This window comes from Styela clava, chromosome 6 (genome assembly GCF_964204865.1).
Source record: "Styela clava chromosome 6, kaStyClav1.hap1.2, whole genome shotgun sequence".
Classification (NCBI taxonomy): domain Eukaryota; kingdom Metazoa; phylum Chordata; class Ascidiacea; order Stolidobranchia; family Styelidae; genus Styela; species Styela clava.
The window spans coordinates 23,489,813-23,506,366 of NC_135255.1; the positions used below are offsets into that span (position 1 = coordinate 23,489,813).

General features: G+C 36.7%; 1 protein-coding gene across 1 annotated transcript in view; it reads right to left on the reverse strand.

The window, feature by feature from the left end:
* Positions 1 to 120: 120 nt before the first annotated feature.
* The window catches only part of LOC120330681 (G1/S-specific cyclin-D2-like), a 64,304-nt gene continuing 47,870 nt past the window's right edge, over positions 121 to 16,554 (reverse strand). Inside the window, exon 7 of the mRNA XM_039397564.2 lies at positions 121 to 4,609. Coding sequence (XP_039253498.1) covers positions 4,370 to 4,609 — 240 coding nt within the window. The 3' untranslated portion in view covers positions 121 to 4,369. The remainder of the gene's footprint in view (positions 4,610 to 16,554) is intronic.

Here is a 16,554-nt window from a genome sequence, read left to right on the forward strand (position 1 = left end):
CGCCCGGCTAAATATAAAAATCTGATAATATGGGTAAGCCGTCTATTCGTCTTTTCTCTCCCTCTGGATAGAATAACCTTGCCTAAATATTCACTGACAATCAACAAAAAAGCTACGACATCCGGTGCATTGAAATTTATTTTATCCGAATGTCATAATACAATATTTTTACAATGACGTGATACGCACGCTAAGGGTGAGAGTAATAAAGGGGGGGGAGGTTATCCGAGAAAAAAATATTCCAAGAATTGAAGTTTGAATTAAGATGAAAGATCTATGGGTAACAGAAACAGGGAAATTGACGGATTATCGAATATATTAAAAAAACATTCCTAATAAATCGGATGGTATATACTCATTTTTAGGACCAAAATGACGGTTTCAGCTAAAATTTTATGAAAAAAGTATGAGTTGGGAATATGGAAAGGGAATTTTTTCTTACCTAATTTATCTATAGTAATTGTTGTCATATTTTGGAAGCTTTTATCATCAGGCGGAAGGATATAGGGAACGAAAATAGGGGAGGGGTGGCCGCACATATCACGTGTCTAAATTTTGGAATGCTACGATAAAGCCTACAATGCTGTTGCTAAGTGTACTACTAGAATCAAACACGGCCGAGCATGAAAAGATGATAACTTTTATAATTAGTGCCATTGCTGGCCGCATAGAAGTAGGGGGTTCCCCAGTAGGAAGGAGACTAATTCATATTATAGGAATTTAAACCGGGGAAAATCCGGGTGGGTAATTCCCCTAAATGCATATTCGCCCCTTCTTAGTAGGAAGGGGCCCAGTCCATAACGTTCCAAACTTGAACCGGGGAAAACCCGGGTGAGTAAGTTCCCTGAAGATATCTTCGGTGACAACACCATTGTTAAACTCGTTAAGAGACAAAATTATGCTAAAACCGAAAAACGATAAAATTATCGCTTTTTAACCAAAATTATTGACAGATAAAAATCGAGGGGGTAAAATTATCATTTCTAATAATTGAAAATTCAGGACTAAATAAAAAATGAGTTTGAGTTTCATGGGTAATCGACATTAAAGTTAGTCATCTAAAAACTTTTAGTGTGAAAGTGTCTTTTAGAAACGACTTATAATTCCTAAAGTGAAACGTCCACGAGAAATATTTGATGATTTCGAAAGAAAACGTTAAACTGTCATCTATTTTCCGAATCAGTGCGACTTTTTACAACATATTTACAAGAAAATCGCAAAAATACAATTCTTTTTCCATTGCTTTACGTAATAATTCAATTATTGTGATGTAATTATCGTAAATATTTATTTTTGTGACGTAATAATAACTACCAACTACTACCATTATGACGAACAATGTAAATGTTAGTTCGCCGATGACAAAAAATTCTATGATTGATTCTTCAGGAATGATCCTTTACGATTACTTCTATGATGTCATAAACAAATGACGTCATAATATAATAAAAAAGCATAAAAGCTTTCTACTCCTAAACGTGACGTTTGAACATGACGTCACAATATTATGACTTTGCGACTAAAGGCGGTCTAAAAAACATGAAAACATGCGAACAATAAATTAACCCAAAAATTTACGTTCAACTTATCTGTACATGTATAGGCTAGGCTCCTTAGCTTTTTGTCATATTTATTCTTATTTTATTCCGTGTCGAGGTCAGAACCGCTTGCTAAAAAAACGTTTTTTGTTTAATTTGTTAGCAGCTTATGCAAATTGCAGTTTGAGTTAAAACTAGGACTGTTAGTGGGAAAAGTCATTCACCGTTGAGACTCTTTGCGCGAAAATGCTGATTTCATATTTTAGTTTCTACTGGCTTTGCGAGAAATGTAATTTTCGTAAAAATGTAGAATCTTATGAGAAATGGCTTTGGCAGTAAAAATCAACGCCATTGCTTTTTTGTTTTCTAATTGGTATTTGTGCGAAACTGTACGAAAAAAGCATTTCAAAATCAAATATCAATACTTCATTGAGGATGACAATCAGCACGAAAGAATTTTCCCGACTATGATATTGGTCCTAACATGTACAGAAAAAATAGAGTAAATTTTTGGACCAAATCGTTGCTAAAATCTTAGTTTTAGCGAAAAAATAAAACAAAAAACCGCCCGCAGCATAACGAATTAAAATATTATTTACAAAGTTTTCACCGACGAAAGACATCAAACCGTACTCGGTATGTTAGGTTTGGAAGTTCTCACAAAATTTGAAATCGAATATTTCTTTGATTCACACAATTTTTTTTTCCAAAATTTGGAGAAACCGTTGTTCAACTTGATCTATTTCTGTTTTACTAGAACACCGCTTCTCAACCAATGGGCCATGGCCCACTTCTGGGCCACGGGAACATTTTCAGGTGGGCTACGTATCTATTGAAAATTCTGAGATATGATGAATTGGTTGACTTTGAATATAGCAGCAATGAATGGTGATTTCCATTCTTATTAGCGAAAGTGTCTATTATTGCGAGAATGAATTTTTCTTGTAGTTTTTTCCTTGCATTGGAAAGTTTTTGTGCAACAAAAGTAGGCCGCGACAGAGAAAAAGTTAGGAACCACTGTGCGAAAAGCAATGTTCTTTACCTAAAGTGGGATCACTTCTGGAGGAATATTTGCAAACAACTGTTGGTGCAAGCTACATTTAAATCGATTTTAGGTAAATGTGCTCAGAATTTATTGACATGAGAATATCAGTTGAAGTGACTAGAAAATCCGCACTGCCAGGAAACCGCCACATACCGAGCACGCTTCGATAAAGAATTTACGAGAAAATTCAATTTTCAAAAAGAAAAAAGGCGCGAAAAAAGAAAGATATTTCGAAAGAACGTGTTTAAAAAAATCGGTAAAATTTATCTGCATTTTGGGGTAAGATACAAATAAAATCCAGCGATTTTGGGTTAAAAATTATGTTTTTTAGCAGCATTGCGACATAACTAATTATATTGGGGGGTCGGAGCCCGAAAAACCCACCTTGCATTGATTAGATAAGATTTTAATCGCAGGGGAGTGAAAAGTTGGAAAAAAGGATAAAAAGGCCACAAAAGAATTGTTACGAAATAATGCTAATCGTTGTTATGATGATTCGGTAGATTATGACAAAAGAATCAAAGAAAACAATAACATTGAACTACGCAACAATGAACAAAGAAAAAAAACGAAATTTTTTTCGAACAATTTTTTTTCTGAATAAAAACAGTTAAAAACACGAAAAGGTAAGAAATTGAGAAAAAAACAACATTTTTCGATAAAAATTACCATACTCTAACATTCTACTTAAAACGGGGATCTCCCTACATTTAGGGGAATTTCCACGATGTCGGGAAATCCCCAAAAATATAAAAGTTCATTAATTCTCCTTCATCCATATATAGTTTTCTGTCGTCACAAACGCGTTCTCAAACCATTGTTACGTCATGATCAAAAAACTAATTCTTCCCCAAAACATTCGTTAATTTATAGAACTCAGTCGTGTAAAGAGAAAAGATCATTTTATGTACAGATTCGTTACTTGGTTTAGAAATTCACGAAAAAACGAAATTCCTAAGAAAAAAAAAGAAAAAAGTTGTGTTTTTCCTACAAATTGTTTATTTTGAGATAAAAATCATAGTTCAAACGAGTAAATTGTGTAAAAGCTGTTTTCTGGCTGAAAAATGCCCAAAAGCGATATTTTGATTTTCGAAATGACCATGCGATACCCGTAGATAAACAGGATAGAAATTCCCGTTTTATCCTGGGCCGTCTATGGCGAACACATGTTGGCAGTTTGGGTGTATTTTGAATTTTGCGCGGGAAAATCAGTGGTATTGTGACGTAGGCAGTGAAATAAAAACGAGATAAAAAAAGGTGAGAAATTGCACGAAGGCAGTGGTCCGTGACAGAAGGCAATTATGACAACACATTTCAATAAAAAATGGCAGTTAAACAAAAGTATCAAATTTACCTTGCATTTTTAGTAATAACATGAAATGCAAGGTAATTTTACAATTAAGGCAGCGACGAATGAGATTGGCAACACAAGTTCTACAAATTATTCTGAATCTTTAATAAAAGCTACAAATATAAAAATCCAACATTGGTTTGTTCTAGAAAAAATAAACTGCTTGTTCTTGAAAATGATCACATGATGGCGTCATAATAGTCTTAATCTAGAATCATGATGACGTCATAATAGTTTCTCATTATTAACTCATGATGGCGTCATAATAGTCTTAATATAAAATCATGATGACATCACAAAGTCTCTTATTTCTAACTCATGAAGTGACGACTATTCAAGCAAATCGTTCCGATTGCCCACCTGATATCCCGTGCCGCCATACCATATTGTGATGTCACCTATGACGTAACATGGCGGGCGTTGTTAATTATTTAATTAAAACATGACGTCACAAACGTCCGTCGGTGTATTGCCATCGCCCCTTTCTCCGTCATCCGTTACTCTGACGTAACCGCCTGTTGCGACGTCATACTTGTTTAAAGAACCGTTATTGTTGGTTGTGACGTTACTTGACGATGACGTCATATCAGACTCATTATCTCCAGATGACGTCACATGAAGCAGGTTGTTTCGTAAAATATTTTCGACTTGTTCAAGGCATTCTCGCAGGAGTTCCTAAAAAGAAAAATGATCTTTGAGTTTTTGCAAAGGTATAATTAGGTTTACGATATCAAACATGCAGAAATAGGAGGGAGTTGACTCTGATGACAGTTTGTTCGTATATATATTAATATATATATATGTTATTGTTGCAATTCTCGTTTTGGTTCTGGTTGACAAAAATAAATCTTTTTCTCTCGTGCAACCGGTCTACCCAACCTCACTTGGTATCCACCGATCACAGAGTTTGGGTAGCGACTCCCGCGTACTTCTGGTAATCCTATTTCCTATAGCTACGGCTACTTTTTGCAGTATAAGTCGCAAAGATTACATCGCAAAAATTACAATATTATTGATATCAAGGTCACGTGATAGACAAGGCGGGAGATCTACACGGAATTATGAACACATAATTCAATTCGTTATTATGTCTCAGAGGAAATCAAGATGCATTTAGGAGGCGTAGAATGGGCGTTGTCCTCTCGTAATTCAATCCTGAGGAAATCTAACCATATCTCCATCTAATTGTGACTTCAAAAGAACGTAATAATAACGACAGGAAAAGTCTCATTATGACTTTATAAAGATATATACATTGGTCGTTTATTACCGAATATTCAGGGATCGGAAATGGGAAGATTTGCTCCTTGATTATAATAATACGCAAAAATTGGGTCTTAAAAGTCTTTAAATTTCTTATTGCCAAGTTGGAGCAGAACAGCTAGCTTGCCGGATGCTATTGCTATGCACGATAAAGATTTTTTTTCACATTTCAGAATGTTCGGGGAGATGTTCCGACTCCATTAGTTTGCCTCCCGGCTACGCCTCTGTACGAGACTATATTATTCAAAGCTGTGGTGTCGGAGTTTCGCATATTCATATCGGAGTCGGAGTCGCATTTTCAACCATCCGGTATCGGATTTGTAATTTTGAATTATCCGGAATCGGAATTTGATACTTTTGTAATGATAATCAAACGTAAAATTCTCGTCGACTTAATTTGAATAAACGTTCTTAGCAGTCTATTCAAGAAGGCTTGCTTCAAAGTTTTTATTATTTCATTTTCCCGATAGTTAGGTGCTGGAATCAAAATATCAAACAATCCGGAGTTGGAGTCACAAAAATTATGTTTTTCAAACCCGGGTTGCGGTGTCTGAGTCAAAATTGTAGTATCTTGTGACTTTTCCCGCTTCCACAGACCCGAATGCAACATCCAGAGTCGTATCCAGGGAAGTGGTTTCGGGGGTCAGAATCCCTCTTTTGAAATGCAAAAAAAATCATTTTCCGTATCACACATAGAAATTGTTTGTAGCTTGGAATGGTTTTTTGACCCTCTAGGACAGCGTTTCCCAACCTTTTCTGGTCGCGGACTATTTTCTCACCGGCGAAAACCTGTGCGGACTCAACGTGAGTTTAATGCAACCGGACTCTGTGTGAAGAAGCAATAAAACAAAACACAACAGAATTTTAACGAATTTCAAAATTGCAACTGATTTCAATGATTTTTTTGTTGTATAAAATATTAAATCCATGACCGATATGCGCATTTTTGAAATGGGTTGCTTCAGCTTTATCAATTGAAAAAATTCGAGTTGCCACTCGAATCAACACCTACCAGGAAAAAACCTATTCCTCGTTGTTCAAACTCGCGAGAAACCACCTGTAATTATTGACTCCCGATTAATGTTATGCGAATAAACTTGCCTCCATGTAATTTCTAACATAAATCGTAACTTGGCCGATAGTTAAGTTTCGCAAAAACATTTGCGACCCGCAGTGAATTTCTGTCTCGTTGGGGACTCATTCAAACGCTCCGCGGACTCATTTGAGACCGCGGACTCGGTTGGGAAACACTGCTCTAGGATATAAAAAAAGCCCACTGTCTGTTATGATCTAACTTGGCAATCGGAAAATTCAGCCCCCCCTCCCCCCCTGAAAAATTTCTAGCCACGCCCTTGGTAACGTCACTTCGCATTCACCGTCAACCACGAGACAGAATTCGTTGAAATCCTAATGAAGCATTTAATATAAAATCCACACATCATGGATATTATAAGGTTATATTATTTCGCACGTAAATATAAACAGGCGAAGGTTACGTCTCGTTTGCGAAGAATAGCTTCCATCATTTATCAAATACCGATCAGTTCACGTCCAACCCATTTGATTCAATGATTTTAGGCGTTTCGATAACATCCGCCCATAGCTGGTTGAATGGTGAATGCAATTAAGTTTTTCCTGCTGTTTAGGTAACGTCCGTCTATAGCTGATGGCTAAAGAGTAAATGCAACTTAAGTTTTTCCGACTATTTCGGTAACGTCCGCCCATAACTGGCGGAAGAGTAAAGGCAACCCAAGCTTTCCTGCTATTTCGATAACGTCCGCGCAAACTTGGCGAGGCAGTGATTAAATTTTTAAAAGTTTTTTATTCGCGGCGTTTTGAGTACTTTCTTCATGCTTGGGGAAAAAAGTAACGGCAACTTGATAAGTAGTTTCGATTACGTCCGCCCATAGCTGGCTAGAGAGTAATGAAAACTCTACAAAGTATTTTTAAGCACTGATTAGCGCGCGTCCCATGCTTGGGGATTTCCCATCAAATTTTTAGCGACGGTTCGAGCACGCCTGGCAGAGGAATACAAGTATCTTGAAAAACGATTTTTTTAGGGCGTTACGAGCACACCCGCCTATACTCGGGAAAAATGAAAGAAATTTTCTCGAAGAAGTTCATAAATGTGTTTAGATAGGGTCCGCTCTTAGTTGGCGAAAGAGTAAAATTTTTCGATATAATTCAACTAGTTTCGTGCACGCCCGCCCACACTTAGCAAATAATAAATTGTCATTTCGTTGACGTCTGAATTTGACTTTTCGAATTAAATTGGCGTTTCGTTCACGTCAAAACAAACAGTTCAAGTTAAAAACATCGTGTCGGTAACGTCCGCGATATTGCTTCAAGTTCAAATACCTGAAAACTATTTATAATGGAATTAATGACTTCGCCTGCACGAAAACCAAGCTGCTTGAACTCAAACGTCCCTTGATTTACTTCAAAGCAAAACAGCGCATCGGCTCAGCTAAGATATATATAGATATATTTCGATTGGCCAAACGAATTACTTACTATATTTCGTTGTATAAAATTTTAAATGACTGAAGCTTCAACGCCAGTGGGCATGAGTGACCGAAAATTGGCACACCGAACACCCCCAACGCGTCAACAAATCTTCTACCTGCGATTTCCCATACAGTTTGCAGCCTTTTGCATATACATGCACGCTTGTTTTCCTCCTTGTTTGGGGAACGGCAGTGCGAAAATGCCCCATACCAAATTATTACTCTAGCAATTTCATGCAGGACACATTTGTTATGATATGCATTAGGACCCGCTAATATGTGGTTGTGCTCCGTGAACCCATAAGCGTATGCTTGCCTAAAAATTGAATAATTATTTGTGAATCAATTTTTCATTGCTTGAATAATTTTACAGTCTTGGCTACAGATTTAGGCTGATTTTGATTCAGAAGCTAAATTAGCCAATCTTAGTATACATGGTGAGTTCATTTCTTGGTCGTGTTTTGGGCAATGGCACGCAGAGCGCAGTGTTTAGACATATTTGAAATGTTTGTGAATCTTAACGACACTTGTTAAGGGCTCCTACGCCATATTCTCGCTTTTAAAAGTGTCGGGATGAACTCTGAAGAGCAGGTCAACGAATACTGTTAGGAAAATCGTGAAATTTCAGCAGTTTTGCGGCATCAGCGGTTACCTTTGAACGGGAAGACCAACAACCACTCGGCGAAGTCCAAATTCAGGATTAGAGCAAGTCTGCGTCTGAATTCGGAGTTCTTCAAGGATAGATGGCAGATTCCATAAGTGCTACTGAATCACTGTTATTCACAAGGTTTCGTTTTGACGCATAGCGGTGGATATATTAGTAAAGGTACATTTGAACCCACGTACATTTGAACCCACAACAATTGCACCTGCATACTATTGCACCTTTGGAAATTTTTTTTGTTCCACGGATATTTGAACCCATACTAACCCTAACCCATGGGTTTCAGCACCCGCATATTGATTGAACCCGCGGATATACACATGGGTTCAAATGTACGTGGGTTCAAATGTACGGTCACCATTGGTAAAATCGGACATATAACCGAAATCGAAAACGACTTCTAGCATGTTCATTTGCACTTACTGATGAGAAAAGAAAGACTCAATGAGGAGCAAAGTTAAAAGCTGAGAGCAATGTTAACCAACTTGAAGTTCAGGTAAATCTGAATATAAAAAGAATATCCTTTTCTATTTTTAAGAAGCGTTTTCACAACTTCACCTCTTGCAAGACCCTGAACAAGTACTCTTCTTGGAAAGATCAGAATATTTCTTATTCTAATCTTGAACCCGTATATCTTCTCATTGAAGCCGTCCCCCAAAAACAGCCATAAAACACTAAATTTATAAAATTTCGCATATAAGCAGACCCCACAAATCGTTACACGTTCATGCTGTAGCTGTTGGAATTAAGTTAACATAAAGTCATTTTGTTTGAGTGTGATCAGAGCTATGCGCGTGTATGCTAGTTTGGCATTTTTTTTTCTTCTGAGTTTTGAACTCGGCCCTTTATGCGAGGAAATACGGTATATTAAATTCATATATATCTTCATATCCTACCATATTCAATTACTCAGAGCCATTATGAAGCACTGAAAGTCTGATATGATACTAGTTTATAGCCTATTTCGGAGCGATGTAGCAGGAATAGATAATCTATATCCAATTTCCGAATAATCAAAGTTAAATTTCTTTTTTTTACCAGCAGTACTTGTTGAGTTAAACTCATCCGGCGAAAGTGACACTAACGAAAGATTAGGAATGTTAAGGATTGTTACGACATAATCATTGCAGCATTGTTCTAACCACGTGATATATCCCGCCAAAACGTCCAAACTGCCAAGGAATGTGCCCGACTCTGGTTCCTACAAACCAATATTCCACGAATTACGATGAAACATCAAAACCGAACCGAAAAGATTCTGGTTTTCACACAAATAGAAGCTCCTTATTTATCGAAGGGCTGATTGTACTAGCTGTGTTAGCCAAGTGAATATAGTTCCTGCTTATAGACTTCAGTTCCTTTACACAACTTTATGGAAAGTAGGCTAACAAAATTAGTTACCTTTATATTGGTACACATACTTCTGGAGCGCCGAATAAACGATACACACAGTTCAGGGTAAATTTAACCTGCAATATCGCCAAGGGTGAAACTCTTGGTGTCCATGGAGTCCCTTCACAATTTCAATTTTGTTATGAAGTCAGTTCTCAATATATCTTAACCAGGTTTGTTGCTTTTTATTCAGTAATTGTTCAAGTATTTTTACTTCATTTAATACATCTGTGAGGGCCAAAACAATATATGGAATCGATAAATTTCCTTTGCATTTTGAAAAATGAATTCAAGACTTTATGGACGCCCTAACTAATCAAATGGCTTTAAAAGGAATGGAATTCCATAATTTGCATTCCTTAGACTTCTTAATACGTCCGGTATTAGATCCGAATTTAGATTAAGTCTGAATAGAATTAGAGGGGGAAGGGCCAACGCCCTGGGTGGGCTATGTTATTTGTGAATGTGCTGAATGAATATGAAAGGGGCAAATAGTCTTGATTTCCATTCGCTAAAATACCGGAAATTAGTGGTGACCTATACATATGCAGAAAGTATTCGAGCCCTTCGCTTCACTGTAAGACGTCATAATTTTTCCAATATTTTAAATTTGTTCTATTATTATTATTATTTGAAATTCGAATAAAAGTGCGTATTGGTGATAGTCGTGCAGCGATTTTCATTTGCTGAAATATCGGAAATTAGTGGTTCTGTTGACCCTTGGATACGCGGAAGTCGTTCGTGTCTTCTGGCCCTCACAATTCTTCATTGTTTTCATTATTATTGAAATGATTCGATGAGGTGCTGTTATGAGAACATTCGAACCTATACATATGTTGCACGCATGAATGCGCCCATTGTTTCATCATAACAAAATCCAGATGCGGAACAAGATAAGAATTATGCCGTGACAATCATCAGTGATAACATACGTTTATGAGATGATAAACGGAAATAGGGTCACTTCCGGGGGTCATACCAATCACAAAACGGATGTAGTCTATTGAGGACAGGAAAAACCTGGGCGGGGCAGGGGTCAACTAGAGCAAATCTTGCTGTTTTCAAACATCGAGGGAATTTTGGGCAATGATTAAAGGAAAGACTAAAATAACTAGTAATTTGTGGAACATATGATGTGCGCTTATGTCAAGTCAACTATAATTGGGAGTGTGTTCGTCGAAGGAAGTCTGTCTGTCTTTGATCGGACAAAACGTCACGAAAATGGTGACCGTACATTTGAACCCATGTGTATATCCACGGGTTCAATCTATATGCGGGTGCTAAAACCCATGGGTTAGGGTTAGTACGGGTCAAATATCCGCAAAACAAAAAAAAATCTCCATAGGTGCAATAGTATGCAGGTGCAATTGTCGTGGGTTCAAATGTACGTGGAACCCACAGAAATATATTTATGTTTGTGTGCAGCAAGACTCTTTGAATCACTGAGATTGGAAGTTCAATATTGCAATCAGTTGAATATATATCTATATTGTGCAAGTCACTTAGGATAGTTATCTTTACTCTTGCTACAGCATCCTTGCATTATATATGCTTATAGCAAAGTTGTCAAAGTGACTCAATAGTCTTACAGCACTCTAAAAGAAATGTACTCCCGTGGCTTTCAACCATTTGACTGAGGAAGTCGGGACCTTGCATTATACGCATACGATAGAATCACAAACACAAAAGCATGAATGGTGTGGTGAATGGTGGCTAGGGTGTCCATAACGTCTTGAAATTTTTCGAAATCGCAAAGGGAATTCAACGATACCATATATTGTTTTGGCCCTCGCAGATGTATTTAATGAAGTAAACATACTTGAAAATTACTGATTAAAAATCAACAAACCTGGTTAAGATATATTTAGAACTGACTTCATAATAAAATTGTAATTGACTTTATGGACACTCTGTATATAATCCGGCTCACTAATTTGCAGAAATTCTATTTCGAGATTAACTTTCAGAATATTTTTAACGATTTTATTTATTCAAGCATGACCAGTTAAAACAACTTCAAAAAGCGAGTAATTTTACTAATATTTTCAAACAAAAATTGTCAAGTGGTTCCCACGCTTAGCACCTGTTGTGGTTCGACAGTGATCAGATGACAATCTTTTTCCCGCCAAATCACTTGGGACTTTATTACGTCATAGATACCAATGCCAAATTTAAACCGACAATCGGATTTGTGTTAATATAGTTGGCAATGTGGTATTTTAACACACTAAATCGGAATTAAAAGTTTTAAATAATTTAAACCAGCGTTTAACCAGGGAGAAACCCTATTTATTTTTGGTGGGTGGGGGGGGGGGGGGGGGGTTGTGCTCTAGGTCAGGGCTACTCAACTATTCTTACCGAAGGTCCGCATACAAAACTTCTAAAATATTTGGGTCCGGACTTTTCAGAAATTATATTTCGGCATCCCTAAAAGCGCATTTCCTCGACCAACAACCAACAAATGATTATTAAGTAATCAAGATTGTTTGTTGTGGCGTTTTAATTCTTTTCATATATATTTTGAAATCTATAAAAGTGATTTTATAAAAGTAAAATTCAGAAGTTGGGCTAATGATTCAAAATAAAGAATTATGCGCGGTCCGAATCGAATACCCGAAAGGTCCGGATTCGGACCGCGGTCCTCCAGTTGAGTAGCCGTGCTCCGTTACACCCGGTGGCGTGTAAGTAAATGTTTACCGTATTTAAAACCGAGGAATCCGAACACGGTAAAACTATACAGTACATGGAATCACGGCCTTTTGTCCGGTTACCCGTTTATGTGGAGTAAAGCGATTATTAACAGTTCATTATCACAAATGTATTGCCAAACCCAAACATGTTCCTTTTTCATAACCGGGGACAAACGCCAACAAGACAGCTTAATCATATGGCAAACACGGGCTCTGGTCTGGTTACCAGTTCATTGCTAGCATGGTGGCAACTAACAGTTATATTGTCTTGGTTTTATTTTAGCATCAAGAAAAAAACACCTCGAAACAATTTAGCGTTGAAGAATTTTAAAAGCGAGTCGTTCTTGACTTGATGCAAATCACAACAACTGCAATAAATCATTAAGTTGTTTTCAAAAGCGCTTTTGTACTGAGATAAAGTATGTTTAGATCTTTGGTTTGAGTGGGCGAGCCGTCGAAATTGAAATTTAGAATATACTTACGTCATAATACAAAATTAAATGTCATAATGGAAATTTGACGTCATAAAACAAGAATGGAGTATCCAAATGCAGAAAACACGTCACAACGCAAAAAATACTTTCGATATTTGAAATAAAACGTGACGTCATAAACCAGAATATATGACGTCAAACATTGAATAAGTGCCGTCATCATAAAAATGTGGCGTTTGCAGGCCTAACAAATCTGTATTTCGTTTTGTTATAAACAAAGAAATTCAAAGTTATAAATCATTATTCCAGGTATTTCTTAGTTAGCTTGAAGCGAAGTTGACTGCGTGGCGTACAACGTTCACAGTATAAGATGCCTTGCCGTGAATAAAAATAACTGTAGTTATGCATTTTTTACTGGCTTTTTTTATTAAAATTCGTGCAAAGTGAGGCTTTTTATGGTATTCCTCACAGATTACTCTGTTTGTGCAGCGGCAGGTGCGATGTGATCTAAGGACATTTGTGCAAATCTTGGGTTTGTTGTTTCAGTTGGTGTCTGGATGCCAATGCTTCATGATAGGAATGTCCACAATTGAATAGTTGGATACTATAGGACTCTATGCTTTTAACAATTTAAATTTTAAAAATGCTATTTTCCCATAGTTTGGCATTAAAACATTTTATTTGGAATAGTTACAACCACAAATATTTTAAATCGTCATAGTGAAAATGGCGAATTATTCAGAAAAAGTCCATTCATACTAAGTTCTTTAGGAATCGCAAGACATGATATATGCTAATATTATTCATTGTAATAGCTGTATAAGGCTCTTGAAATGGTCAACAGCCTCTATCCAAGATAAAGCGACGATTCTTTTTCAATTCAACGAACTATTTTTCTTCCTCAAATCATTTCCGTATACGTGGTTTCGGAGAGGTCAAAGTGACATTCACCATTAACCATGCCGGGACGACAGTGCCTCTTGTTATGGATGTTCACACTCGAATACTTGGTTACTCTAGAATTTTGTATTGCTATTAATTTTTAGAGCTCTCTTTTTCGAATTAACGAAATCTTATTCTTCCGTAAATTACTTCCGTGTATGTGGTTTCGGAAAGGTCAAAGTGGCATTAATCATTTCGAAGTCTTATAAATGCCCTTTCATAGGAAAACCACAACTTTACATGAAGAAACGTTTATAATTCTCGGAAAAAGTTAAGAAGGAATTCGAATAAACAGTGTATTTATATGGGCGGATATTTTCTTTTGCTTGGTTTCGTAACAATGGGAAGAGAGGAAAAGTATAATGGCGTAACAATCAACAACTCGGGGTGGTAATTGCTCGCTTGATTTCGCTTTAAAACATTCGTGATGTCACAACTATTCATTTTATATGGGTTAACAGGTTAAAATTTCCGATATACATAAATATTTTGAAATGATTGTATTTTTTTTTTTTGATAAAAATAAATTTATGGCGTTTGAATTTTATTCATTTACAATCAGTAATACAAATCACAGCGCATTAACAAAAAAATTTCAATTCAAATTACAACGCAAAAAAGTTTCATAATAGATGTATATTCAATCAACGCAGTACACGAGCATTTTAGCTCACATAAGCAATCATAAAGGTCCAAATGTCCGATATACCGGATTCGATCGTTTTATGTTCCGAACGTGGGCGAATAAGACGTAATTTATTAGGAGTTGGATTGATATTTCATGACCACTTGAAATTATCTCCTGACGCACAGTTTGGCAACGGATCACCTTTTGAAACTATAGAATTTGGATTTGACTAAATACTAATCCAGGATTTATTCTAATCCAGTGGTTCGGACCTTTTTCGTCAAATATCTCCATCGGAAATCTTCAGTCCTCCCGGCTTTTCAGTGAATTTTTTTTATTTGTTCAATCTTTAATGCAGGGGTCGGCAACTTTTTATCGCTCGCGGGCCAAAATTGAGGTTGCAAGTCATTTGCGGGCCGTACTTATTTTTAGAAAGTTGAAAAACCGAACGGATGGTACTTTTTATAATAAAAATCAAGCAGTGATACATCTCTCGAATAGAGTATAATTTAATTCCTCATTGCATCTCATAAAATTTTATTTGAATATTTTCAGCGTCATTAAACCCTTTGTACTCGGCATCAACTTTTCTGCGTTTTGTTGCCACTTGCTTGATTATATTTGAATTATATTCTCATTAAACGAGTAATTGTGAATTATGTAATTGTTAGGTTATAATATAATAACCTGCAGCCGCGGGCCAAATGTGGCCCGAAAGAAAAAATTGTGCGGCCCGCGGAGAAGAGCCAATTTTAAATAGGATACACCCCGCGAAACGAGTTTATAATTCAATTTAATCTGATTGGTGCGAGTAATGCCAATACCTTTGCATTGTAAATCTAATACCCGAGTCCAATTCATTATTTATTCCTATGACGTTACAATGCCCTAACAGCTAGCTTGTGCGATGCGAACAACGCATGCCACGAGATCAACAACCAAAAGTTTTGTGCTCACAACTACTAGAAAGCCTATGTTAAATAAAAGTGCGACCCACTGTTTTACCCAGTTATTTGTAACTGGCCTTCTTGTAATAAAGGTTGCACAAACCTGCTTCGAAAATTTGTATGAAACGGTTTTAGTTTGTCAATGGTGGCTTGCATCTCTTCTACCAATAACTTATTCTACTTAAAGTTCAACGCTCATGACCTTGCTTCGAGCAAAATAGCACATAAAAGATTTGATTGGTCGTTTTGTTTACGGTTGAATGACTCAAAACCACGCCCATAAGTTATCGTGAAAGAATTTACGTGGGCGGCTTTGGCCGATTATTGCGTTGAATGCCAAGAATGCTTTTGTTCGGAGCCGAACGAAAATATTTTAGAAAAACAGTGTTCTATGAACACGGCTCCAGACAAGATGAACTGAATTTTCAATGTGGTGTTGAATATTTTCCTCAAAACATCGCACTATACCAGAGTTTCCCAAACTTTTTGGGACGGGGACCCCTATTTGAGAATTTCGCCGTATCAATTTCAGTGCCCAACCAACGAGTAAAAATAATGTTTCATTTACAACACAACACAAACGACATTAATGTGATGAATTAGGTTGCTTTTCACTGCACAATTTTTCAATTCTTGAAGCAATTTGTGACAAGCGAACCTATAGATCGGATGGTAAGTGTCGACCTGTATTTTGTCATCATATTTATAAAAGTGCAAATGCTGCCTCTAGAATGTAGGTCGTTGCAAAAAGATTTTAATTGCCTTTTCTGGCAGCAATAGATATTCGTCCGCAGCGCTCAACCTAAAATATGTAATTTCTCTTTAATTGAAATAAATCATTAAATATCGTGCGGACACCCTCTGCAGTTGCCGCGGAGTTATTGATAAATTTAGTTTCATGTGTGTAACTATAGTTAAATTGTAGTAGCAATAAATGATACTGCTGTTGTAGGTAACTTCCGTTTTAATTATTAGGGCAGAAGTGTATATAAACGGGCGTGGAACTTGCGCATAACCCTAGCTAAGATTCCATTTAAGATTGAATATTAAAGTACTTTTATACAAAATGAGGGAGAAACGAGAATATTGGTCGGAGACCGAAGACTTATCGATCGAAAGACATCCAAAATAAGCGATAGAAAGAATTTAACGA